The sequence below is a fragment of the Aspergillus ochraceoroseus genome, assembly GCF_002846915.1.
Source record: "Aspergillus ochraceoroseus IBT 24754 chromosome Unknown P175scaffold_6, whole genome shotgun sequence".
NCBI lineage: Eukaryota > Fungi > Ascomycota > Eurotiomycetes > Eurotiales > Aspergillaceae > Aspergillus > Aspergillus ochraceoroseus.
This window is the reverse complement of record NW_024468481.1, coordinates 666,553-692,383: the sequence shown is the minus strand read 5'-3', so window position 1 is coordinate 692,383 and position 25,831 is coordinate 666,553. Positions and strand designations below refer to the sequence as shown.

Genomic DNA, 25,831 nt, shown 5'->3' with positions numbered 1-25,831 from the left:
AACGTGCACAAAATCGCGAAGAGGCGTCTCTGGTTGTAATTATGCTGCTGATTTTCGGATCTGTCATATGGCTTTGCTTTCATCTGATCTCTCCATCTTTCGCTGCTCTAGACGTCTTTCAGGTCTATCAGCCCGTTTCGGTCCCGGGTAGTGAGCCTTCATCTTGCAATGGGGATATTCTACTATTGGATCATGTATTTGGTTACAGCTATGGCCACCCGTATGTGGGTAAGCTGAGATCCTCTCTCCTTGTTCATTCTTCTGGGGTGGATATTAACTCTTGCATAGGGTATTATGAGCCGCCCAATTGCGAGTTCGATACTGTTCGAATGAACCTTACAGTTACCTCGAAAGGTCGACAGTATGACCGACTAGCAACTATGTTTCTTGGAGATACAGAGGTATTCCGAACATCGACAGCAGAGCCTACAGCAGATGGAATAATCTGGACTTACATCAAAGATATGTCGCAATACAATGCTCTCTGGAAGAAGCACCAAAAGCTCATTTTTGACCTTGGAAACCTGATTACCGAGATTTACACTGGTTCATTCAATGTGACTCTGACTGCCCATTTCTCATATGAGAACAATGTTAAAACTCCGGACATCATTCTTCCAATATCTGCCCAAAAGTCCACTAGCAATTCTTCGAGTGTCTTTAATGTGCCTTCGGACAATGCGACAGTACTTCAAAAAGTTGACCCCGAAACCTCTCGTGCCGTGGTGTCTATATCTGCATGTGGGCAGTCAACGGAGGAATTCTGGTGGTCCAATGTTTTCTCATCCGACATGTATGCATTCGATAGCACTATTGGTGAACTCTATGGTCACTCTCCCTTTAGGGAGGTCCAGCTATACATTGACGGGATTCTCGCTGGTGTCGTCTGGCCATTTCCAATCATATTTACTGGCGGTGTTGCGCCAGGGTTCTGGCGTCCGATTGTTGGAATTGACGCATTCGATCTGAGAGAGCCAGAGATTGACATCTCTCCCTTCTTACCGTTGCTCACCGATGGCGAGTACCACTCGTTCGAGCTCAAAGTCATCGGATTAGATGTTTCGGAAGATGGTGTTGCTATGCTTTCTGACACCGTCGGGTCATACTGGATTATTACGGGCAACATTTACCTCTACCTTGATAATACCAAGGAGAACACATCACGCTCGGACAATCGAAAACCCCAGGTGGTAGCGCCAGAACCTACGTTTACCACCACGAGGCACCTTGTTCAAAACCAAACCGGTGCAAACGAAACTCTGGCATACTCTGTTACAGCAGAAAGAATACTTACAATAAGATCGTCTGAATTTTCTTGGAGTCAGAACCTTTCATACTCCAATTTTGGCCTTTTTAACCAACTCGGCCTAAGCCAAAGAAATGACCAACATACATCCGGAAGGGCATTGATCAGCCAACTTGAGGGAGGCGGTAGTTCGGAAGAATTGAGCTTTGAGTACCCTTTATTCGTGAATCAGACTTATGCGAATCTAGATACTGAACTTACAATTGATGCTTGGATGCGGACAGGGCTTGAAATCGACTCAACTGGAATGCCTGGTGTTTCCACATATAGCCTTACGCATGGGCCGTTACGTTTGCACACTGAACAGTGGGGTCAAGCGCATTATCGTGCTGGCACAGGCAATAAGAACTCGACTTCTTTTGGCGACACTTCTGATGTTTTTGAGAGCAATGCTGGTGGCAAGGCATATTGGAGAGCGGTACGGGCTGTAAATGGGAGCGTAGTGTCTGATACAGAGGATTTCCAATAATGCACTCACTGTGAGGAACAACCCAATAATAGTGAAAATATAGTTATATTATTTACATATATTCGCAGAACTTTTCAGTTGGTAATTCTGTAGATATGCCCATTCAATGAAGTTAGAATCCCAGACCTATTAGTGAGACACCACCAGCTATAGTTAGTGAGACACGCGACAACATTGCATCTCAATACCAAAATAATTTCATCTACTACAACATGGAAAAAATATCTATAGGATTTTGCGAGAATGGAGTATATAGTATAGTGATTTAGCTATATTAGATGAAGCAACTACCTAAGTATTAAATTCAGATTGTTCAATGCAAGCGACTGGTTGAATATATTAAAGGGTGTGATACCAGCTCAGGAACCACTAGATATTACAGGTAGTATTTAAATATCCTGGGATAGTAAAGTCTTTATTTCTTAATAAATTTCATAGAATGCTTAATATCCTGTCCTGTATTACCTATTATTTAGCTGCTTATATTACTTGTCGTCCTTAAGTACCTTCTTTTAGGCGCTTTCGACCTTTTTGGCCATTATTAAGCAAGGTAGTATAACTAACTAGTTAGTTAACTAGTTAGTTAGTTATCTGTTAACTTAACAAATTTATAAGATGCACCTTACCATAGGTTTTAGTAGTAAAATACTATAATTGCTATAGAAAGTAACTTGAAGAAAATATACCTACAACGCGACAACCGGAATTTGGATTTTTCCGCGTCTCACTAGCCGTGTGTCGGGGATTCTACTTAGTGTCAGTTAGACGGAGTAGTTACCGTTCAGCTAAAAAGGCGTCAAGACGGTCATTTCTAGCTGATACAGTATTATATTATATATATCTAGTTATTGGTCCACCCTTAGTTATAATGCCGGACTTAAAAGGGTGTTTACTCTGATAAAGCTGTGCTATTGTTATCAACACGTGACCCTGTTGATAAAGCCTGACAGCTCGGCCTTTTGACTTCCTCCTCTTCTCTTCTGAGGACGATACGAGGAGGGAATCAAGAGTATGCAGGATGGTCGTGGTGAAAGCAGAGACTTCTTATCCGTGTACATCCCAGGCTCAACTCCCTGCATACACATGGATCAGTTGCTAATCATTCCTATGTCTCTAGGCGCTCCCCCGGATACTTTGGTTCAAGCATTCACGCGCATTGCGGAGCTTGAGGCCAAGGGTCCTTCCAATAAACGTCGCAAAGTGACATATGGACCCCAGAGCCTCCGCGAGGACAATGGTTTGTCGGAGTGTAGAGCACCGAATGGCTATGTTCCCCTTGCACGCTTTCATTTACGTCTGGTATGCCACTGGCTACTTAAGTTGATGGAGCACTCTACTGACGCATCTACAGAACTTTGGCCGCTCGGAGTCGGCTCAGAATGGACAAAATGGCTTTACTGACACCGACCGCAAACTACCCGTGTTCATCAAGGCATCCAGGAACCATCCATCCAAGCGTAGCGAGGCGATTTCCGAATCACTCGTTCTAGAGTTAGAGACTATAGAAGAGCGAGAAACTGTTTTCGTCGATGTTTTTACTAATCCAGAGGTGGTTAAACTCGGCTCTGACTTGGAACTTGCAAGCAAGCTCATCTGCGCGGATCGCTATCACAGGAGACCCCCGACTGCGTGCTCTCAATCGACTCTTCGGTATCTTGCAGATAGTGGGTCCTTTCATCTTGAAACGATCATTTTATGGAGAGATACGCTGGATATCTCGGATGATCAAAAATTAATGGATCCAGCGGTGAGAGCATTCTCTAAATACGCCATGCGACAAAAAGAGGACGAAACTGAAGGGTCAAGTTGTAAGCGACGGAATCGAATGCCGGTCGGCGGGGATGGATGGTCGCCTCGTGATTTCTATGACAACGTTCATGTGCCTCCAGACACTCCATCGCTATCAGCGGAGGTGACGAGCAGTCTGATAGAGTGCCAGCTTTTTCCATTTCAACGACGGGCGGTTCGATGGCTTTTGAGAAGAGAAGGTATGGAGCTCGACTCAGATGGACAAGTGACCCCGATTAAAAAGCCTCCGAATGATGATCTACCGGAGTCTTTCCAGCAGATCACTGATGCAGATGGAAACCCCTGTTTTGCCAGCCATCTGTACATGATTGTCACCAGGGACCTTTCTGGCTGGTATGATGTGGAAAAATACCTGAAGGGCGGTATTTTGGCTGAAGAAATGGGCCTAGGCAAGACTGTCGAAATGATCTCACTAATGTGCCTTAACCGCCGAATTCTCCGTCCCGAAGAAACCTTTGCAGGTGCTGGTACGAATGGATTAAGGCCAACCGGTGCCACGCTTATCATAACACCGCCAGTTATTCTTGAGCAGTGGAAACAAGAAATTGAACTACACGCACCGAAACTTCAAGTTTTCCATTATACCGGTATTCAGCGCCATCAAACATTGTCTGATCAAGAGTTGGTTGAAACTATGGCTGACAACGATGTTGTGCTTACAACCTACAACGTTCTCGCGCGCGAAATACACTACGCTGGAGATACTCCGAAGAGAAATTTACGGCATGAGAAAAGGTTCGAGGTTAGGAAGTCCCCTCTTGTCCAGATTTCCTGGTGGCGGGTTTGTCTAGATGAAGCTCAAATGATCGAGAGCGGAGTTAGTAACGCAGCCAAAGTTGCCCGCCTCATTCCTCGCCAGATGGCTTGGGCTGTGACTGGGACTCCTCTTCGCAAGGACATAACCGATCTCCTTGGACTGTTGCTCTTTCTCCATTACGACCCCTTTTGCGGCTTTATTTGGAGAAGACTATGTAACAGATTTACCCCCGTCCTCTCGCGAATTGTGAATACTATTGCGCTAAGGCATAGTAAAGATCGCATTCGGGGCGAGCTTCACCTGCCGCCTCAGAAGAGAGTCGTCATTACCGTTCCCTTCACCGCGGTTGAGGAACAACACTATAGGCAATTGTATGAAGAGATGTGTGATGAGTGCGGTCTGGATTTCTCAGGCTCGCCTCGTAATGATGAGTGGGACCCCAATGATCCGTGGGTGATTGAAAAGATGCGAAGCTGGCTGGTTAGGCTTCGCCAATCTTGCCTCTATCCCGCAGGAACCCGTCGCAGAGGCTTTGCTACCGGCAACGGACCATTGCGGTCGGTGAGCGAGGTTTTGGAGGTAATGATTGACCAAAACGATACTCTCATACATGCAGAAGAACGTACGCTTCTCCTTTCACAGCTTCGTCGGGGTCAATTACTTGAAAATGCCAAACGTCGGCAGCCGGCACTTGATCTCTGGAAAGGCTCTTTGACCCGAGCGAGCGAGATCGTCCAGGAATGTCGAGAACGGTTGCAGGTAGAGCGCAAGAAACACCCACCCACTATCTCGCATGGTGAACAGAACGCAGGGTCGTCTGATGTCGACAGCGACGCTGAAGGAGAGGAAACAGAAAAGAATCCTCGTCTGAATGCATTCCGCCTAAGGCTGCGTGCTGCTCTCGAAGTTGAACATATTTCCGTTTTCTTCACTGGAAATGCGTATTACCAAATCAAGTCCGATCCTGAGCTTACGAAGCCCGAATCCGAGGACTTCCAAGCATTAGCCAGGCTAGAAGAGGAGGCGTACGCAAAAGCAAAATTGATTCGCCAAGAAATGCTTTCCGAGATCTCTCGAAAGGCCAAGCGCCACATGAAAATGGTTAAGGAGAAGTCTCGAAAAAAGCAATTTGTGGATATCCCCAAGATGAAGCCTCTGCTGTATAGCAAGGGACTCGAATCTCGCCGGGTGCTAGACAAGCTAGAAGAGTTCTGTAACGTGATGAACAAGCATGCTATTCAGTATGACGACTGGCGCCAGAAAATGGTCAACCTTCTCTCGGAGTCGCTCATTGACCAAGAAGATGACACTGAGCTCCAAGGTGATGAGTACGAGAGATCTACAAAGCATCAAGACGAAATGTATGTTTACATGGAAGCACTGCGTGCGATTTTCGCCGATCGTCACGATGCCCTGACGGGCCAGAAGAACATTCTCATTGCCCATGAAGTTAAAGGGGGTATTGTGCAAGCACAGAAGGGAGAGGGTCCTTCCCCGACACTTTTTCTGGAGATTATGAACACTCGTAGTGAACTGAAACCCGATCCTACACTTGGCTCGCTTCGTGGGATTATCACCGAATTACGCAGCCTGGGAACGTCGCTCGAGTGGCAAGCAAACCAAGGGAGCTCACGAGCTCGTGCGGAGCTGGAGATCATCACTCTGGTACTCAAGAATGTAGGCCAGATTGCCACGGAGCAAACCAAGGTTGCGGCGGGTTTGGAGAGGGAAGTCGAACTATTTCGAGACACCATGAACCACCGTATTGAATACTACCGCCAGCTACAGCAAATTTCAGACACTGTGGCGCCGTATGATGAAGAAAGTGCCGGGAAACCGCTGGATGAGGCTCTTTTCAACTCGAAGCTCATGCAGGAAGAGACCGTTGACGCGAAAATCTCCTCTTTGAAAGCAAAGCGACGTTATCTTATTCATTTACGAGATGAGTCTGGCCCAGACGAAAGCTCGAAAATCTGTATCATCTGCCAGACAAGCTTTGAAATCGGTAATCTCCCAATAAAACATCGCCCTTAGTTCTTGACCTTTTTTTTTTTTTGGCTAATTCCCAACAGGAGTTTTAACAGTCTGTGGTCACAAGTATTGCAAAGACTGTCTCCGCTTATGGTGGCGTCAACATCGTTCCTGTCCAATCTGCAAAAAGCACCTTAAAGCCAACGACTTCTACCAGATTACCTATAAGCCCCAGGAATTCGTGGTACAGGAGGAAAAGTCATCATCCAAGATTGAGCTCGGACGCCCATCTAACAATAGTATATACACTGATATAGGGTCTAGCACATTGCACGAAATCAAGAATATTGACCTTCCAAGTTCTTTCGGAACAAAGATTGACACACTGGCAAGACATATCTTATGGCTACGCGAGCACGACCCTGGTGCTCAGTCTATTGTTTTCTCACAGTACAAGAGCTTCCTAGAATATATGGGTACTGCTTTTACTCGGTTTAAGATCGGATACAGCAGTGTTGATAGCCCCGATGGGATACGAAAATTCAAAAGCGATCCAGCGGTAAGTCCCATCGCCACTCCTCCTCCGTAATATAAGACAGCGACTAAAATGATGGGGGATTAGATTGAATGTTTTCTCCTCCACGCCAAAGCACATTCCTCAGGACTTAATCTAGTTAATGCAACCCACGTCTTTCTCTGTGAGCCGCTTATCAACACCGCGATCGAGCTCCAGGCTATTGCACGAGTGCACCGTATCGGCCAACACCGACCAACAACTGTCTGGATGTACCTTATCTCTGATACAGTAGAACAATCGATTTACGACATTTCTGTGTCTCGCCGGCTAGCTCACATTATACAGCATGAAAAGGAAAAGGCGCATTCTCCCGCGTCTTCTGGCAATGATGTGAATGGAGCTATGATTGATAACCTGAGCGAAGCCGTTATCGACTCTGCGAACTCTCTCGAAATGCAAGACGCCTCGCTAGCTAACTTGATGGAAGGGGGTGCGTGGGGTGGCGAACTCGTGCAGAAGGACGATCTTTGGCAATGTCTCTTTGGTAGCCCTAGAGACAAGGAAGTCCGCGGCGATACATTGACTGCTGGGGGGGATGTGGCAAGGTTTCTGAGAGCGGAAGCGGCGGAGCAAAGGATAGAGGCTTCAAAGACCCATGAATAAGTCTTGCAATATGTTCCTCAATTTGGGCCGGTCCCATCTTGGATCTATTAAACCCATCGTGCTTGCTATATGGTTGGATAGCAAGGATAGCAAACAATCCCTTTTCATAACAATCTACTGCAAACTTCACTCTGTATACAGTTCTTTCGACATGGGAATCATAAGTGTTCTAGTTGAATACCTAACCTATAACTACAGTTCTTTTAAAGTGATATTGTAGCCTTAAATTATAGGCAGAAATCATTGCCGGGATCATGACTAATCATCCAGCTATTCTCGCGGCCTCAGGTACACAACTAATGACGACGAGTGTTTCTACCTAAAGGGTAGAAAATAAAATAAACGTCCCCCCGATTCTCATTCTTTGTCCCTGAGTCTACGCCTACACATTCTTTCACTTACCTTCCTCTTTTTCAATGTGTGAGAACAGTCAACCCTTGTCCCCTTGAATAATTGTTGTCATGGCTTCAGAGAATACGACCAGCAGCTCCGAAGCCCGAGAGTTAAGCTTAATCTCCAAGGTAGAGCTTAGAATCGCCTTAGCAGACACCGACCAGAAGCTCGATGCACTTCTGAATACATACCTGGCACCGTTACTGCTGAAGCTGAGCTCCGATAGCCTTGCTGTCCGCAACAAAGTAATTTCAGTATGCCAGCATGTCAACACTAGAATTAAAGCCCCCGCGATTAAACTCCCCGTTGCGGCTCTATTGAAACAGTTCAAGGAGCAGAAATCCCAGCTCATCAGGCATTTCGATTTGATTTACCTACAGCAAGGGATTGATCGCCTGGGGCCCGATGCCAGAGTCGAGATATTGGTTCCATTGCTCCAGGGGATCTCCGAGATCGGAACTGCCACGAACCAGGGCGCCGTTGTCTTCAATCTTGTTCTACGGTTACTACCGCTATTAAAGCTTCCGCCGAAGGATAGCGAAGATGATTTGAATCTAAAGTCCCGCTTAGGTCTCTCGGACCAGGACACCGCCTTTTTGTCGTCCTGGTTTACGAAGTTGTTGCTCCTTCTCCCTGTAGATAAGAGTTCATCTACGTGTCCGGGTTTATCCCCGGCAGATTATTCATTCCTGAATAAGGGTGTATCTGTAAATGAGACATGGGATCCGTCTGTAGAGGGCGGTTTGAACTTGACGGAAACTAAAGTCAGGGCATTGAGATTGATCTCCAGCGGAGCCTTCAGTGATTCAGAACGATTGTTCCCTGCTATCGTCGCTTCTGCGGACGCTAACTCGCGCCTTTCGGATCTGGGCGAGGAGCTTCTAAAGCGGTTCATACCAGACCTTGAGAATCCAGATGTTGTGCAGCAACTGTATAGTCTGTATTCCGGTGCCGGGACGGCGGATGGGGCGCCCCCAGCACGCCCTTCCCTCCAGACCAGACTTCTGGTCTCCCTAGGAAAGTCAGTCAGGGCGACCATGCATACAGATAATGTTATTCGATTGATTGAAGAGGGTCTCCTATCGGACTCCGCGAGGTCATCTCAAGGGCTTCAAGCTTCCAAGTTGCGGACTCAGATCTTCAATTTCACGACGTGGGTTGTGCGCATGGGCTCTCCATCTGATCTCAAACGAATGGCACCGAAAATCATCACGGGATTAATGGATTTCATCCGGTCTCAGGGCTGGCCAAGCCCAGGCGCCAGTGGCCAAAGGCTCCCCGCTACCGATCTGACCCTACGCGGTCTTGCCTACGAGAGCATCGGCATTATGCTCCCTAAGGTTGACTTTGCGGTGGATGATGGGCAAGAGACGCTTTCTAGCTTTGAGCTGATCCGGTGGCTGTTTACGTCACTGAGCTCTGACGATTCCGGTCCCCAAATTTTTGTCAGCATTGAGCAGGCCTTGGGGAGCATTCTGAACTCTTCAGTGGATAGCTGGGATGAAAAGTTCCAAGAGGAGCTGCGCCCTTTCCTGGTCCATCAGATGGGCAATCACCCCGGAGAAGACGACTCGATGACAGGCTACAGAGTAGTACGGGGCCCACAATATGCTGCAGTGCGTTTCTCAAACCGCTTCCTACCTTACGGCGACATCGTTGCGCGTTGGGTCGATCTTATGGCTGTTGCAAGTGGGTCAGAAAGACACCAGGAAATTGCGGAGGAAGGCAGAAAGGGCCTAAATCCCTACTGGTATCGACTTTTGAATCCGGCGAAGGAGAAGAAATGGGCCGCTCGACCAGCAGGCGAAGAACCGAGCACTTCATGGTTTAAATTTCCCGCCTTTTCAGAAGCCACAAAGTTTTTACTTGGCTCTGAGGCCTCCACTGCAGTTCCCGGTCTGACTGCAGCCGGCATACTATCGAGCCGCTACAGAAATGCCTTTGCTCCTGCGATTGGATTCCTCTGCAATATCTTACTCTGGGAGTCGCTCAAAGCGGCTGGAATCAACATAGACATAGAGCAAGATTGGGAAACCAAGCTCGATGTGATGCTGTCCTCGGATGAAAGCACAAGGGCGGCCTTGAAGCAATACCTTTATTCTACTGATCAACATTCTGTTGTTATGTTTCTAGAAGGTGCCTTGGCCGGTCTGATCCACGAAAACCGACAAGGTTTACAACAGTGCGGAGAACATTTCGTCAGTATCAGCTCGCTGGCGGCTAATGGCATAGTTGGAGCTATGGTTCCGCGAGCGCTCCTATTGAAAAGTCCGCTGTCCAGCAACGACCAAGAGGCTCAGAATACGGCAGCACGAGCAATGGGTATCCTGGGGTCACACCCTACCTTCGCCGTGGAGAATCTAGTGGAGCTAGTTACGGAATTTTCGACCGCTTTGGAGTCGTGGGAATCTGCTATTGGGGAGAAAGTTCTCAAGGTCCGAGGCGCAATGCTTGCTCAGTCATTTTTACTGAGCAGGCTTGCGTTCCGTAAGGCCATACAGAAAGTACCGGAAGCGCAAGTCAATGGATTTATTAAGATAGTCTTTGCTATGATCGAGACCTCCCGCGACTCCCTTCTCCGACAGTCAGCTCAGGTCGCTATCGGACAACTCAGCCTTTCGGGCATTTTGTCTCCGGATAGGCGATCGGACGCTGAGTGGGATACCGTCAAGACCAAGCTGGTGCAAGATGCGAAGGCTGAAAGCAGCGTGGCAATTACAGCGATCGGGCTACTCTCTTTGGCCTTTCCGGACGGGTCTCCGCAGTTCAAGAAATTCCTCGACGCCCTCTCTGGGTTGCATGAGATCCGCAGCCCCGAAGTCCATTTTACAGTCGGGGCGGCTCTGTGTGGTGCAGTAGCAGGGTGGAACTCCAAAGCACTAGCCCCCGAATTTGATGTCGACGATCACTTTCCTGACTCCACAGTTCCCACTTCAGTACTTGCAGACATGTGCGACAAGGTGATCGCGGACTGTGCGGCGTCAAAACCGTCTCTCCGGAAAGCGTCCGCCATATGGTTACTATGTTTGGTCAAGAATTGTGGGCATATGCCGGAGATCCAGGATCGTTTACGCAAGTGTCAGCATACTTTTGCCAGTCTTCTTGGGGACCGAGATGAGATGGTTCAGGAAACCGGGGCTCAAGGGCTGAGTCTTGTCTACGAGATGGGTGATCGGGAGCTGAAGGACGACTTGGTGCACGATCTAGTGAACTCATTTACTGCGACCAATTCCGGCCTAGGAGGCGGGAAAGTCACTGGCAATACAGAGCTATTCGAGCCAGGAGCTCTCCCTACCGGCGGGGGCTCTTCTGTCAATACCTATAAGGATATTATGAATCTTGCTTCTGAGGCAGGCGATCCGACTCTTGTGTATCGGTTTATGTCCTTGGCCTCTAATAATGCAATCTGGACGAATCGTGCCGCGTTCAGCAAAATGGGCATCAGCAGCATTTTCTCCGACTCCAGCGTGAACGGCTATCTCGCCAAAAACAACAAGATTTACCCAAAGCTGTTCCGGTATAGGTTTGATCCAAACCCGAACGTGCAGCGATCGATGAACACAATTTGGCTTGCGCTAGTAAAGGATCCCAACGCAGTTATTACCAGCCATTTCGACGAGATCATGTCCGACCTTTTGAAGAGCATGATGAGCGGTCGAGAATGGCGCGTCCGGCAGGCAAGTTGTGCGGCGATCTCCGACCTAATCTCGGGTCGGCAGCCGGAGTCATACGCCAAGTACGTGGACGAGATCTTCACCAAGGCGTTCAAGCTTCTTGATGACATCAAAGAGACCGTCAGGATCAGCGCGTTGAAGCTTTGCCAGACAATTACAAACGCAGTCATTCGCACGCTGGAAACGAGTGGTGAGGCAGACACCAAACGCGTGAGAACGATGCTGGAGAGCACGATTCCGTTCTTGTTGAGCGACAAGGGCATGGAATCCGGGGTTCAAGAGGTCCAAGGATTTGCCCTCGGCGCTCTGATCCAAATAATCAAAAAGAGCGCTCACGGGCCCTTGCGATCGTTTGTCCCAAGCATAATCGAACAGTTCTTGAATTGCCTTAGCTCGTTGGAGCCACAGGCCGTCAACTATGTGCACCTGAACGCCGACAAGTACGGGCTAACGGGACAAGAAATCGACAAGATGCGACTCTCCAGCATCCGCACATCCCCCATGATGGAAGTGATTGAACGATATCTGATCGACATGCTAGACGACGCCAGCATGAAGGAATTCGCGACCAGACTGGAAGGCGTTCTTCGCGGCGCGGTCGGCCTCCCATCCAAAGTAGGATGCAGCCGTGTATTGGTCCTCCTCAGCATGAGGACGGTTCTCTTCCAGCCCTATGCGGATCGCTTCATCCAACTCCTTGGCAAATACGTGCTGGACCGGAACGACACAGTTAGCGCCTCGTACTGTAGCTCAATTGGCTACCTGATGCGGCTAGCTTCAGACGAGCGTGTGCTAAAGACGCTCGAATACGCCGAAAGCCTCTACCTTACGGCCGAAGAGGCCAACCAACGGGTTATTTCCGCCGAGATCCTCCATTCAGCTGCGAAGTTGTCGAACGATCGATTCATGGGCTTTGCGTCGTCAGCATTACCGTTTGTTTTCGTTGCCAAACATGATTTGGACGAGCATGTCCGGGAGGTCTTTGACAAAACCTGGCAGGATAACGTTGGGGGCAATAATCGCACCGTCTCGCTATACATCCAGGAAATTACGAAACTGGTTGCTGACAATCTAGACTCCCCCCGATGGGCGATTAAACATACGGCCGCCTTGGCAATTGCAGATGCCATCATATCATTGGATGCGGAATTGGACCTCGCGACGAGTAAGACTGTCTGGCCGGTTCTGGAAAAGGCCCTGGCGGGGAAGACCTGGGATGGGAAAGAAGCGGTGCTGAAGGCGTTGGTGAGGTTTGTGGGCCAAGCGAAGAGATTGTGGCATGAGCAGCCACAGCTTGGAGAATTGGTGAAGGTAAGCAGGAAAAGTGATAACTAACTAGTATTTTTTTTTTTTTTTTTTAGTTTTGCTGACTTTTGAGTAAAGACAATTACCATTCGGGAGGCAAAGCGGAATAACCCTGCATATCGTCCACATGGCCTGGTCGCTCTTGGTGGAGTCGCCCTTGGTGGAGTTACGCAAGACAACAACAACAACAATAACTACTACTATTATATCAACTTGATGCCCGAGGCCATGCGCATTGTTTCCAAAGTGCTGGATGACCTCGACGAGGATGACGATGCGAGGGACCGTATGGATGTCGACTCAGGTAGCGGGTCCCAGTCGAATCAAATTTTAGGTGATACTCTGGTGGCTTGCGTAAAATGTCTCTTGCAGTGCTTCAATCCGGCGGCGTTCCAGGCTTCTACGCAACCACAACAAGAAGACGAAGGTAAGCTAAACAAGCTAAACCGCTAGTGCCCTTTTTTTTTTCTTTTTTTTTTTCCGGTGACCTCTCGGACTTGACCAGTGCGCTAACGTAAAGCCGAATAAACCCCCCTTTTGTTCCCCCCCCCCCACAGTGCATTCCGCCCTCAAAGGTTATCTCGCTGAATTACCGCCTACTTTGGACAAGGCGCTGAAACGCGGAGACAAGAATGTGCAGATTACTCTCTACGAGGAGCTGCACCTCCTCTTGAACCGGTTAGGCACACGGACATCGAACCATGATCGTCTCGGGGCGATACAAGGCGAGTTGGCGACGCTAGTGGGGGGAATCCTTTCTTACGAGATAGACGGATCGGTTGAGGCGATCCGAAAGGGGCGTGCACAGGCCAGCGCTTCGTATGTTGGGATGTGCCAGGAGACCGGCCTGGAGATAGACGCAGGACTCCGGGCGAGAGTGGCGGGATGGAGAGACGGCGAACGATCTGGGCCTGTCAGACAGGTGCTCGATCAGGTGATGGGACAACTATAACTGATTTCTACTCTCGAATAATCCAAGAAAACATGGATGTTCCTTCAGCTGGCCTCCTTCCTGCAACTAATCCTTCGGGGCCGCAGAGATCTGAGGTACGGAGTATACATACATACATACATACCTATTTAATGGGTTGTTCCTGAAATAGACTATTGTATTGTACAGTATAGTACCGTACCTGTAATAAATCATACTCACTCCCAAGTAGTTACACTTTGACACTTAGTTATTGTTGGGATTTGTAAATTAGGACAGAGTCCTCGTTTACTTAAAGTAATATAATAATTCCAGATCAGACAAATCTTACGAAGAATGAACCCTGCGAGTTGAGAGAGAGGTGGGCCCAGTAAACTAGTATACAGTAGACTCGTCACTAGGCCTAGAACTCTACAAGACTACATCTGTATATAGGATAGTTCTGGAGATTCAGAAACCTGTTCAGCTTGTTAAATGATTGATCCTCCACATGGTTGGCAGCTACACTATTCTTCTCTATCTATTTCGCTTCACTCTGACTTGTTGGGCCCTATTTTCTTTTTTTAATTGAGAGTACGTGATACTGCTGGCTAGCTTATTTCCCCTCTCCACTGAAGACTTAAGACTTATCCTCACAATCTCTCTCTCTCTCTCTGTCTCGTTTTTTCGCTCTTATTACTATCTCTTCCCCTTTTTTTTCTTTTTTTTTTTCTTTTGACTTAACCGGTAATTGGAAGCGAGAATAAAACTTATCAGGTCACTGACTCATTTCCCCACTAGCTAATGAACGACTACACTCGCAGCCTCACGCTTTGATACCAGTACGGCATCGTGAATATATAACTCACGTCGTCTCCTCATGAACCGCTGTTCGCTGGATCGCTCATCAATTCATCGACCGCGTGGTTCATGACCGTCATCGGTTCAGAGATGTCCAGTCGAAGAGGCCAGTCATCGAGGAAACGTCCTCTCCGCTTGCCAACAATTGCTCCCAAAGATGAAATCATCTCGTTGACTTCCACCACCTGTTCCGTCCAACCCTCCATCAGACCTACAATTATACAGTCTCGTCTGCGCTTCCCTCCTCGATCTCGGACTGGTTGCTGGTACGTCTGCTTGGTGTTGGATGATCACATCTCTCCCCTGCTTCCTTTCTCTCCTTCTTCTTGGCTTTTTTCCCTCCCTAATTCTAGCTTTAACCCTTAGGACGTGTAGAGTGAGCCAGACCTTTCTTTTGCCTCCCCTCTTCCCCTCCTCTCTCTCCCTCTCTCTCCCTCTCTCTCTCTCAGAGCAACCATCTCTTTTAGGTCCCGTGAGCGTGTTGTGTGCTGACTGCAATTTTTTTTTTTTTTATCGACTACTGCTTAGAGTCGCAAAAGTGAGTTCTGGACATATGATCATTCTATTATCTCGGGGACCAGCTCCCTCTTCCCCTCTCTTTATCGTGCACCTCACTCATTGAATTTGTCTCTAGTAAAATGTGACGAGGTCCATCCCCAATGTAATGTGAGTAATGTTGTGGCTTTCCCCTCTCTAATATACCTACTGACCTGGTCTAGCAATGCGCACGCCTGGGTCATGTCTGCGACTATCAACCCCGGCTCTGTTTTCGGGATGATACGCGTCGAGTCATGGAGCGCATGCCTGATGTCAAGACGAAAGGGAATGCTGTCTGGGATCGTAAGCTCTTTCCTTCGGCCATCCTATAATATCACAAACTCTTGTCAATTCAAATACTCACGAGACTGGATCCGGTAGCCAATCAACCCATTCGCAACAGACACCATTCGAACTCCGATTCTATTCCTTCCGACCTGCTCCCAGCTTTCGCAAAGCTCACGTCAGATGAGGATCGGGAAAAGAAAGCGCAGGGGTCGATTCCGGGCACCTATCATGTTATCGTGATCCCCGAAAGCTTCTCCCATCTTCCCGAGTATACTGAAGATGTGCTCGAAGCGGTGCCCAGCAACCAGCTCTCGAGCCCCGTTTCTGACTATAGTGCCCACGATCCAACCGACGACGTCTCACCATCCGAAGATCCCAATGTCGTCATCTTGCATCGATTCCGCGACTCTCGAAAACAGGCATACCCCATCCGTCGGACCGCCACACATTCCCCGGACTCCGATCTAGGTTCCTCCACCCTGTCCGCCGTCTCAATGTACGCTGCCCTACAAGATATCGCCGAGGATCAAGGTTCGGAAAGCGTGGTCGACCTCCGCAACTACGAAATTGCCCTCCTCGATCACTTCCAGAACACCCTATGGATGCATCTGATCCCCGGAGGAGACGGCTATCTGGGGGCAAATGTCTTCGAACAAGAGGCTTCCAATTTCCCTCCAGTGGGTGGTACCGAGCTTCGCTTGGGGTATATGGTTCCTAATGCCTATGACGATAGCTTTTCCATGCGATGATAGGCCTGTCAGCTCTCAATCTCATTCGTCAAGGAAACAGTCAAACTCCGGGTAATTTACAATACTACCAACATACCTTGCCTCCGCTACAGAACAGTCTTCAGAACTGTGAAGACCTCTTATCTGATGGGCTCTTCCTCACCCATTTCTTACTACTGATCTACGAGGTAAGTTTCTTTTCTTCTTCTTCTTCTTCTTCTTCTTTTTTTTTTTTCTTTTTTTTTTTTTGAAGGGAGGGCTATTATAATGTGACTGAATTAATTCGAGATTAATCAGGTTGCATTTGCGAAACCCAACAGCGGCTCCAACCTCTGGTCCCATCATATGTCCCGATTACTCCATCTATCATTATTACGACAATCACTTCCCGCGCGAGAACGATATCCTTATATTATATGGTGGATTAGCCACATCGATCTGTATGCGCTCTTCAGCGGCGCTGGCACAGGAGAGTATGTAAAAGTGGCTCTGGAGAATCATTTGCTCCCCCAAGCGGAATGCCTTCTGTACCCAGTGGGGCCTGAAGGCACAAGCATGGTCTACCCTGATGAATATGATACCCTTCCCTTGATTATGCGCCTCTACCGTAATTGTTTCCAGCTAGCAGTGCGTCTTGGGCTTTTGGCCGCCGACATCAGACGCTCCAAGGCCCAAGGTCTTGATCCACATACCGAATCACTCCATCAGGAGTTGGAGGGGTTGCGCGCCGAACTCCGAAGGCTGTGGGACTCTCCCGAGGCGCGATTCTTGGTCCAGAACCAGTCGACTTTACCCAAACGATCTCAGAATAGCTTGCGACAGGTGAGATCTCTTTTTTTTATTTTTATTTTTACTTTTTTTGGTTGTGGTTTTCAACCCCTAATAAATTGATTTAGCTATCTGTACTTTTCCATACATCGCTTCTTTACTCCTACACCAGTCTCTGGCGCGGACAAAGTTTTCACGTCGGCATTGAACTGGATAAGGAAAGCCATCACCATACAGAGGTCATCCTGCAACTGGCAGAGACAATGCTCGCGCAGGGCCGTCAGAACGGTCCCCTCTTCATCACCTTCCCCGTCTTCCTGGCTGGCGCCGTCACGACCTCGAGCGGACTCAAGATGATGGCGCTGGAATTACTAGCCAACATAGGCGAAACCGAAATGGGTTACGACGCCGGAACAACGTGCTCGATGCTTCAGGTCCTTTGCGAAGTCCATATGCAGCACTCCCGCAGCGGTGGGTACATGCAGGAGATCGATTGGATCGAAGTCACCGCGAACCAGGGATTCCAGCTCGTGAACTATGGATGACACGACCCTTGGGAGGGTATATATACTATACGATTAGTGACGGGTTCATGATTTGTACGGGGGCATAATTGCATTGTTAATCTTTTTCCTATGATCTGTGTCAATATAGTGATGAATGAATATCTATAATTCCAACCTCCCCCCCCTTTATTAGACTTGGGTTCGAGATTACATATTATTAGTAGCATCACAATGTGATCAGATTAGTCTACCTCGTTCTCTCTGCTGTTATTCGCTGCTGGCCACCCTTCTGCAGCCCCTCCATCAGGGCCGTCGGGCCAATAGACGTTGCTGGACGTCTACAGAGAGTCATTGCCCGGCGGTTACCTGTTGGATATTGTACAGTCGATCTAAATTCCCAAGCTGGAGTCGACGTTACTTGCTTCTCTCTCTTGTGATCCTGGAAATCCGACCAGGGAGAAATAGATTTATTCTCTCTCTCTCTCTCTCTCTCTCCCAGGGCATTCGAGATCTAAATCCCCAGCTGTCTCGTCCCACTCCAACAGCACCTTTTTTTTTTTTTTTTTAATTCCCCTCCCTCTCTTATCGTGGTGCGACCGTGACAAAACTACTTCCACCATGAATCCCACTGGGAGCAGTCGTTCCCAGGAGGAGCTTTTCCTAAATTCCCCTGGTCAATCTCCAGCAGAGTCCCCCATCATCGGACCCTTGCGGATCAATAAACGAGAAAGCCCCTCACCAGCTCCCCAGAGTTCAGTCCCTCTTCCGTACCCTGATGACCGACCAAACCCCGTGCGGAGCTCCGGTTCAAGTGGTTCAAGCCCAACTGCACAGGTCGGCAAGCAAAGCGCCTCTCCGACATCCAGCGGGTCAGGAGTATCGCCGGTCGATTATCCTCCTGCGTTGCGACCCAGGGACGGTCGCGAGCCCAAGCAGTCCACGTTAGCTGAGCGGCGGGGAAATGCTCCGAAGCCCCTGCCAGAATCCCCCGCGGTTGATGCGCCATATCCCGAATTCAACCAGCACTATTATCCCCCTCCACAGCCCTCGTCCTCGCGGCCTGGATCCCGCCCCACCGCTGCATCGCAAACCCTCCAAGCTCCAGCGCACTCTATCAATCGCATCAGCTCCATCGCCTCCACCTCGACTACGCGCGCCCAGCGAGGATCTCCTCCACCACCGGAGACTCCTATCGTTGAGCCGGGACAGCACCCAGCGTCTGATATCGAAGCGCGCTATGCTGCCTCGGGGATCGCGGGGACTTCCACGCTATCCGGACTGCAGGCTCAAAGTGCTGCAGCGCAGAGACGAGCCGAACAGTACGCTGGACAGCAGCCTAGGAACCCCATTCAACGCCCTTGGACCCCAACCGAGCTGCCGGGCTCTCAGCCTCATGGGCCCCCGACGGTGTACCAGGGTGCTGAGGTGATTTCTGCCGAACCCCAGCAGCCAGCCGCTGCGTTGCCTCCTCACCCGGCGACGACAATCCCATCCCAGACACCACCACACCCGCAGCAGCCGGCGAGAATCCCAAACAATGCCCTGGAGCAGGATCTGGAGAGGATGCGGATCAGCTCCTCGCCTCCTCCAGCTTACTCCAGTGTCCCGAGGCCGGCCTCTGCTGCCCAGGGTTATCCCAATGAGAAGCAACGCCTCCCGGCAACATCCAACCAACCAGCGCCAGCAGTCGGATCGCATCCTGCAACAGCTGGAGCCATGAACGGGGCCGCTGCTGGTGTTGCTGGTGCTGCTGTTGGTGCTGCCGTTGCACCTGCAGTAGCACCGCCTATGGTGTCTGCTCAAGATCACCCGGCCTTTGCCAACGACCCGATACAACAGCAGCAGCAGCAGCAGCAGCAGCAGAAGCAGAAGCAACAGCAGGAAGAGCAACAGCAACTGCAACAAAAACAACTACTACTGCAGCAGCAACAAATGCAACAACAACAACAATACCAACTGCAGCAACAGCAACAGCAACAACTACAACTACAACAATTCCAACTACTGCAGCAGCAGCAGCAACAACAACAACAACCACAATTGGCACCTGTGCTGTCCCCACATAATGAAATGTATAATGGTGCTCAGTACGAACAACACCCAGCGCTTCAGCAACAGGCCCAAATCAACACACTACCCACGCCAAGTATACCTCCAGCTTCTCCTCCACCACTTCCCGAGGGATGGATTGCTCATCTGGACCCCAATTCCGGTCAGTACTACTACATCCATCTCCCCACGCAGTCCACCCAATGGGAATTCCCCAAGGGCCCTACGCCTTTGAACCTCAACGAAGCCCCAATGTCCCCTGTTGGCAGTGTGTACAGCAGCCATCCACTGGCTTCTCCGGGGCTGTCAGCGTTTGGTAAACCGTTGGCTTCCCCGGGTATCCCCATGACACCTGGCTATGAAAGCTTGCAATCGCCAATCGTTACTGGATTCTCCGGGCCCCCTCCCAGCAGCGGAGTTGACCTATACAAGATCGTACCGACGAATGGCGTTTACTTTGGCCCATACCTACGCTACGCCAATATGGACATTCAGCGCGGCATTTGGTTTGGGTCTATTCTCCTCGTCACAGACGCCGCGCAACCTCCCACAATCCACATCCACCAGAGCGTCGATCTGTCGCCAAATCCCCGCCAACTCAAGGCAATGGCGATCTCCACGCACCAGCGCTGGACCTTCTACAAGTACGAGATCGATGTGCAGATGGATGAAACTGGCCCTGCCAAATGGACCTATGCGATTACATCGCATCTCGGCTGCACCCGCTACGAGTTCTTAGTCGCTGGACGCTACGAGACCAGCTGGCGGTTCATCACAACCTCGGGCAATGATTTCTCTCTCAATGTGAACGAGAACGAGCGCGCTCGGTTGGGGGGTGTTGGGTTGCTGTGGAAGGATATCATGCAGAAGCACAACGAGATTGGTGGATTCCATGCTCAGTTGTGTCTGGGAGGGCAAATATACGCCGATCGTATGTGGAAGGAGATTCCGTCTCTCAAACAGTGGCTCGCGATTCGAGGTAAGGACGCGAGAAAATCTACGCCTTGGACGACAGCGCATGAGCAAGATGTCTCGCATGGATACTTCCATTACTATACAAGCCACTTTGATCAGCCTTATCTCCGGGAATCGTTCGCTCAGATTCCGTATGTCTGTCAGGTTGATGATCATGATATGTTAGTTTACCTTTTTTTTTTTTTTTTTTTTTTTTTTTTTTTTTTAACAGGATGGCATTGGCAAACTGACACATGCCCCCCAGCTTCGACGGCTTCGGCTCGTACCCCGAACACATGCAATCATCCAATATGTTCAAGAATATCGGTCGTCTCGGAATCGAGATGTACCTTCTTTTCCAACACCACACAACCCTCGACATTCTCCGCCACGTCAGCACAGACCACGATCTATTCACCATCACCGGCACAGGCTGGCACTTTGTCAAGTATCTCGGACCGGCCGTAGTTCTCGTGGGAGTCGACTGTCGCTCAGAACGCAATCAACACCAAGTCATCGCGGGACCAACCTACCAAGGCATCTTCCCCAAAGTCGCCATGCTCCCGCCAACGGTGCAACACTGTCTATGGATGGTCTCCGTGCCTATCATTTATCCCCGCTTAGAAACGGCAGAAACCATCGCGCAGACCATCACGACCGGAAAGCGGGCCGTGACGGGAGCCTACAACGTGCTAGGCAAAGTGACGAGTTCGGTGGCGGGCGTGGTTGGAGCCAAGGACATGGTCGGGTCTGGATTCGACTCCGTGAAGCGAGCTGTCGGCAAGAGCGGTCTAATGGGGAGTATCCTGAGCCCATTTGGCGAGTTGGATTTACTGGACGAGCTCCGAGATCAATGGACTCATGAATCAAAGGTTGACTGCCCTTTCATGATAGGATAAGACATTCATTCCCGCTAATCAAAAAAAAAAAACAGGACCTCGAAAGAACCTACTTCATCCGCACCCTCCAAGGCATCGCCCATCAAAAATCCCTCCGGATGACCTTCCTCTCGGGCGCCGTCAACGTCTGCGGCGCCGGCCTCGTCCACGACCCAGCCCACCCCTCCGACCACAAAACCATCTACCAGATCATCTCGTCGTCCGTGGTCAACGGCCCGCCCCCCTCGTACATCCTCAAACTCCTGCACAGCTCCAACAAAGCCCTCTACGTCCCGGCGAACGGGCACCGCTCCACGCCGTCCCACCCCACCGACACCAAGGAGGACATGATGGAGATCTTCCAAACAGACGTCACAGGCCAGGCCCGCGAGCACAAAAAGCTCATGGCCCGACGGAACTACGCCGCCGTCGTCGCGTATGATCCGGAAGCGGTAGTAGGACTGGCCACGCCGCATCCAGGCGCGGCGGCGACGCCGGGCGGAAGCGGAAGCGGAAGCGGAAAAGCGGGGAAACTGAATCTTGCGATTGATTTCATGGTACAGGGCGAGGGGTCATATGGGCAGGTAGTGAAGTTTGGGCCCGTGGTTGTGCCTAGTTTAGAGCATGGGAAGTAACCCTTTTTTTTTTTTTTTTCCTTCTCCTATTCTATTCAAGTTTTATATATCCTTTTTTTTTTTTAACCTCCTATTCTATCAAGTTCATATATATATATATATATATATATACATCCTTTTCTTGTCTTGAATTTACTTTTCTTTTATAAATAATATCCCTCCCTGGTTTGTTTGTCTAGGTACGGAGTAGGGTATAGATGTATGTATAGTACCTAGCTGGCTAAAGCACAAAACATAATAATATAGTTAATTGGTTAGTTCTCTTCACAAGCTATCTATCTATCTATCTATCTATCTATCTATCTATATGGTACTATAACTAGTAGGATGTTTCATCCTGACAAAGCAAGCTTTGGTCGCTTAACTATAGAATCTAGTAGTAGTAGTAGTAGTAGTAGTAGTAGTAGTAGTAAAGAGGGATGGATATAATCTGGTCTTACTGGGCCTAAAATACATACATACACAGTATTTTCAGGATCTAGTTAAAGAATATCTACTAACTACGTTTATCAATCAAGAGCTGCATGGTCCCATTCCTAGCCAAGTTCTCCAAAGTTCCCCTTTCAGATGCTATGTTTCAACTTTGCCGAATTATGATTTCTTCTCATCAGAATAACTCGATGATTAACTACCCCGTAGGATCTCTCCACCAGGTACACAAAGCCCTATCCGGGTAAAATAGTCGCGGTGAGCAAAAAACAACTCCCACAGTCTGTATCTAGCCGGGACAAGAAACCACGGAATTCGAGATGCAGCGCCGATCTGGTTGCGCGGTTGGCTGTTTTCTTCTGGCTCTTTTGGTGGAAATGGCCCGACCACTTCCTGTTGCTGCTGCTGCCGTTCAAGAGAATCAAAAGGTCGTGGTGACGACGAGGACAGCCCGCCAGCTAGCGAAGAGAGAAATAACGACGACCTCTCTGCGCCTGACAGACAAAACTCGTCATGGTCTCCGTCGCAGAACACCACATCCTCAACAGAAGGCGGGAGGTCCACTCGGGAGATATAAATCTCCCCCGCATGCGACTCGTACCCCCACTCGCCAAGTGGAAGGAGAGGCACCGGGTCATCTGCATGCGTCACCCGGCGAAATTTCCACGGCTTATCCCGGGACACACCCGTCCCGACAGAAGAGGCAGAAGCAGAGGCAGAAGCAGAAGGCGTCTTGAGATCAAAAAAAACCCCATCGAGAAACTCAACAAACCCCTTATTCCCGATCTTGGGTTCCCCGAATGTCGTCACTGTTGGGTCCCAGCCACGCAGCTGCATCTCAACCCCTGCGAGGGCGGCGACCGCGCCGCCAAGCGAGTGGCCCACGAGAACCACGCTGTAGTCTGGGTACTGAGTTCTTGCGGCGGAGACGGTCTCCAGGATGGTGTCGCGCGTGTGGCGCCATGCGGTCATGAAGCCCGAATGCACGGAACAGTTTGTGCATCTTGCTCCGGTGTTGTCGCCGGTATCGTACGGGATGTATTCTTGGGGGTAGGCAGAGAGGTCGATAATGGTGTTGGTGATGGAGTAAGTGCCGCGGAAGGCGATGATAATACGCTTCACGGAAGGACTGTGCGAGAGGGCAATGTAGCCGCAGGAGTCAGAGAGAAAGGGACCTGTGTTCCATGTCTGATTTGGTTGATGCCATTGTTAGAGGGTGAATGGGTAGAGATAGGATCTGGGGGAGACAAGGCGTACAGTTACTAGTTCGAATCCCTGGAACTCGTTGCAGTGACTGAGGCATTCGAAGGGTTTTTGGACCCCTGTGTTGCCGACACAATAAGAAATATCCACGATTCGAGCTAGCTCTTCCAAGGAGTTGAATAACTCGGGAGAAACTGGCTGTCGACCCCCATCGTCTTCACTGCTCTGGATGTGGTCAAGGGGGGCCACGTGAGCAGTCGCGAGACGGGACAATTGTATGAGGAGTAGAGATAAGAGAAGAAGACTGTCAAGGAGTGAAGCCATGATAACACGACGGGTTGAGACTAGACATCATTGCCACTGGCGTAGCTGAGAGAATTGTGAGAAGAGTCAGTCATCTTTGATCCTGTGGTCAAAAGACGCGGGATTGTCACGAGTCAAGACGGTTGACGAATCTGGGGTAATTTACCGCCGTAGTCCTAATCAGGTAAGGTGTATGGCGGTAACATCGCCGATTCGATTCCGTGTACTCCGTGACAAGTTATCGAATGGATCGCTTAGTGAAATTCCTGGATTTATCTTGGATTGAATCTATAATAATACCTATATACTGGGCCCATCAGATCTCTTAAACCCCCGAGTACCCGACTCGAATATTGAAGAACCAGTGAACAGCTAGCTCAAATGGTCCAAATGACTACACGGCCATCAACTCCGCTAGCTATTCGAGAATTAGCAGGGTCAACAAGATGTAAAAGCAATCGAAACTTACTGCTGAGCTTATGAACAACGCCATTGGCATCTTCATACACTCTGATGGTGCTAATGGTATTCTGGTGCACGGTTTTGAGCTGCGTGTCGGTCTGAGCCTGTCCCTTGAGGTCCATTTGACGGAACATATTGAGAGCAGACTCTTCACGAACGCTACCAGCACCGGGGCCAGCCTTTTTCTCAATGCTTCCAGCTAACTGCCATCCATTTTCGTCACCTTGCAGGCGATAGGGCTCGCAGTCCTTAGCAGCAATGTTAGATTATTTGCCCGAGCTTATCAACAAGCAGAGTAATTTCAAACTTACATGACCGGCCGCAATGATTTCATTTTCGCCATTCCAGATCAGGCTGTTGAACGGGAGAAGGCGGGTGGTGATATTCAGCATCGCCCTAGGGGGCTGCTCCGGAGCACTAGGATAAACCACCGTCACGCTACTATCGTGTCCGGTAAATGCAAGCGCATTTCCACTGGGTGAGAAGCACACGCCATGAATCCAGCCTGCCGAGTCATTCAGGTATTCACCGCAGATAGTGTTGAAGGGAAGTCTCTCGCCCCAGGCACTCGGCTCAGGGCGGGTATCCACTCCCTTGATAAAGCTAGAAAACACCCTTGCGTGCGAGTCTGTCGATCCTGCTGCAAGAAGGACGGAGTTCGGGTGCCAGGCGAGGGTGGTGATCGTACTGCGGATCGGCTTCTTCAGGTGCTTCGAGATCCACCAGTCGTTCTCCTCTTCAAAGTAACTGACGGCAATCACACGGGCGCCCGATCCGACCGCAAATTTCTGTTCCGATGGAGACCACCGCACGAAGGTTGCAGCTCGGTTGATTCGCAGAAGCACCAAGGTCGGTTTCCACCCGGAGGGAGTCTGTTCCCAGACATAGGCGTTGCGGTCTGTATTTATTTACATTACATCATCAGGAAGAGATCCACGAATAGCGCGTAAATGGAGTTACCTTGAGAGCAAGTGACAATACGGCCAGAATTTGGAGCAATATCGACACCGGTCACGGTCTTCTCATGACCCTTCAGTTCATCAGTCAGCGAGAACTTGCTGCCTGACTTGTGATAGAGCTCCACATTGTTCTCCCGGGCCACTGCAAGCGTCTGCTTGTCGGACGAGAAAGAATGATCGGCAATTGGAGCATGAAACAAGTGGTGAACTTCAGGGGCGGCCATGATGATTGAAACGACAGGAGGAGCTCTCTACTGTCGTACAGTTGTTGAGATGTAGAAACGGTAGTAGCTAGAAGAATTGGGGGGTTGCTGGCCACTGCATCATACTGCGGGCAAGGGGGATTAGATAATATTGACACGTGATTGGAGCCCCCTTCGAAGACTTTACACGCAGGAAATCCGATGAAGCGCTGCCCAAGGAGCATTTGCGCCGACACTACCTCGTTCATTCTGGTCTTTAATTAGAAAAGAAAAGATCTAGACGGCAATTGACTG

General features: G+C 49.6%; 7 protein-coding genes across 7 annotated transcripts; 5 read left to right on the top strand and 2 right to left on the bottom strand.

The window, feature by feature from the left end:
- Positions 1 to 41: 41 nt before the first annotated feature.
- Positions 42 to 1,809, top strand: P175DRAFT_0461782 (uncharacterized protein; the record flags this gene model as incomplete). Its single annotated transcript, XM_040894775.1, has 2 exons — positions 42 to 228; positions 289 to 1,809. 2 exons carry the CDS (start codon positions 42 to 44, stop codon positions 1,773 to 1,775), a joined length of 1,674 nt encoding a protein of 557 aa, XP_040750625.1. The 3' UTR covers positions 1,776 to 1,809.
- Positions 1,810 to 2,584: 775 nt separating this feature from the next.
- P175DRAFT_0461778 (putative SNF2 family helicase/ATPase) lies at positions 2,585 to 7,678 on the top strand. The gene is made up of 5 exons (XM_040894774.1): positions 2,585 to 2,827; positions 2,893 to 3,074; positions 3,127 to 6,346; positions 6,414 to 6,871; positions 6,935 to 7,678. The coding sequence occupies exons 1-5, from the start codon at positions 2,794 to 2,796 to the stop codon at positions 7,490 to 7,492; spliced, it is 4,452 nt and encodes a 1,483-aa protein (XP_040750624.1). The 5' UTR covers positions 2,585 to 2,793; the 3' UTR covers positions 7,493 to 7,678.
- Positions 7,679 to 7,841: 163 nt separating this feature from the next.
- On the top strand, positions 7,842 to 14,142 carry P175DRAFT_0461774 (ECM29 family proteasome component). Its single transcript, XM_040894773.1, has 3 exons — positions 7,842 to 12,870; positions 12,943 to 13,291; positions 13,422 to 14,142. Exons 1-3 carry the CDS (start codon positions 7,954 to 7,956, stop codon positions 13,814 to 13,816), a joined length of 5,661 nt encoding a protein of 1,886 aa, XP_040750623.1. The 5' UTR covers positions 7,842 to 7,953; the 3' UTR covers positions 13,817 to 14,142.
- A 562-nt stretch (positions 14,143 to 14,704) lies between these two features.
- On the top strand, positions 14,705 to 17,634 carry P175DRAFT_0461771 (Zn(II)2Cys6 transcription factor; the record flags this gene model as incomplete). Its single annotated transcript, XM_040894772.1, has 8 exons — positions 14,705 to 14,914; positions 15,164 to 15,173; positions 15,270 to 15,301; positions 15,355 to 15,475; positions 15,554 to 16,137; positions 16,194 to 16,376; positions 16,486 to 17,010; positions 17,085 to 17,634. 8 exons carry the CDS (start codon positions 14,705 to 14,707, stop codon positions 17,499 to 17,501), a joined length of 2,082 nt encoding a protein of 693 aa, XP_040750622.1. The 3' UTR covers positions 17,502 to 17,634.
- Positions 17,635 to 17,884: 250 nt separating this feature from the next.
- On the top strand, positions 17,885 to 21,997 carry P175DRAFT_0502750 (WW domain protein). The gene is made up of 3 exons (XM_040897461.1): positions 17,885 to 20,647; positions 20,731 to 21,337; positions 21,400 to 21,997. The coding sequence occupies exons 1-3, from the start codon at positions 18,081 to 18,083 to the stop codon at positions 21,976 to 21,978; spliced, it is 3,753 nt and encodes a 1,250-aa protein (XP_040750621.1). The 5' UTR covers positions 17,885 to 18,080; the 3' UTR covers positions 21,979 to 21,997.
- A 387-nt stretch (positions 21,998 to 22,384) lies between these two features.
- On the bottom strand, positions 22,385 to 24,006 carry P175DRAFT_0502749 (lipase family protein). Its single transcript, XM_040897460.1, has 2 exons — positions 23,665 to 24,006; positions 22,385 to 23,595 (listed from the first exon to the last, which is right to left on the bottom strand). Exons 1-2 carry the CDS (start codon positions 23,932 to 23,934, stop codon positions 22,603 to 22,605), a joined length of 1,263 nt encoding a protein of 420 aa, XP_040750620.1. The 5' UTR covers positions 23,935 to 24,006; the 3' UTR covers positions 22,385 to 22,602.
- A 159-nt stretch (positions 24,007 to 24,165) lies between these two features.
- P175DRAFT_0502748 (WD40 repeat domain-containing protein) lies at positions 24,166 to 25,595 on the bottom strand. Its single transcript, XM_040897459.1, has 4 exons — positions 25,336 to 25,595; positions 24,687 to 25,273; positions 24,383 to 24,623; positions 24,166 to 24,331 (listed from the first exon to the last, which is right to left on the bottom strand). The coding sequence occupies exons 1-4, from the start codon at positions 25,556 to 25,558 to the stop codon at positions 24,291 to 24,293; spliced, it is 1,092 nt and encodes a 363-aa protein (XP_040750619.1). The 5' UTR covers positions 25,559 to 25,595; the 3' UTR covers positions 24,166 to 24,290.
- Between the last annotated feature and the right edge of the window lie 236 nt (positions 25,596 to 25,831).

Coding starts and splice junctions, on each gene's coding strand:
- P175DRAFT_0502749 (XM_040897460.1), bottom strand. CDS start 23,934: ATGGCTTCACTCCTTGACAGTCTTCTTCTCTTATCTCTACTCCTCATA. Junction 23,596..23,664: donor AGGGATTCGAACTAGTAACT/GTACGCCTTGTC, acceptor CAACCAAATCAG/ACATGGAACACAGGTCCCTT.
- P175DRAFT_0502750 (XM_040897461.1), top strand. CDS start 18,081: ATGAATCCCACTGGGAGCAGTCGTTCCCAGGAGGAGCTTTTCCTAAAT. Junction 20,648..20,730: donor CAGGTTGATGATCATGATAT/GTTAGTTTACCT, acceptor CATGCCCCCCAG/CTTCGACGGCTTCGGCTCGT. Junction 21,338..21,399: donor AATGGACTCATGAATCAAAG/GTTGACTGCCCT, acceptor AAAAAAAAACAG/GACCTCGAAAGAACCTACTT.
- P175DRAFT_0461778 (XM_040894774.1), top strand. CDS start 2,794: ATGGTCGTGGTGAAAGCAGAGACTTCTTATCCGT. Junction 2,828..2,892: donor AGCAGAGACTTCTTATCCGT/GTACATCCCAGG, acceptor CTATGTCTCTAG/GCGCTCCCCCGGATACTTTG. Junction 6,347..6,413: donor CCAGACAAGCTTTGAAATCG/GTAATCTCCCAA, acceptor AATTCCCAACAG/GAGTTTTAACAGTCTGTGGT.
- P175DRAFT_0502748 (XM_040897459.1), bottom strand. CDS start 25,558: ATGGCCGCCCCTGAAGTTCACCACTTGTTTCATGCTCCAATTGCCGAT. Junction 25,274..25,335: donor TATTGTCACTTGCTCTCAAG/GTAACTCCATTT, acceptor AAATAAATACAG/ACCGCAACGCCTATGTCTGG. Junction 24,624..24,686: donor AAATCATTGCGGCCGGTCAT/GTAAGTTTGAAA, acceptor ATTGCTGCTAAG/GACTGCGAGCCCTATCGCCT.
- P175DRAFT_0461774 (XM_040894773.1), top strand. CDS start 7,954: ATGGCTTCAGAGAATACGACCAGCAGCTCCGAAGCCCGAGAGTTAAGC. Junction 12,871..12,942: donor AGCTTGGAGAATTGGTGAAG/GTAAGCAGGAAA, acceptor TTTTGAGTAAAG/ACAATTACCATTCGGGAGGC. Junction 13,292..13,421: donor ACCACAACAAGAAGACGAAG/GTAAGCTAAACA, acceptor CCCCCCCCACAG/TGCATTCCGCCCTCAAAGGT.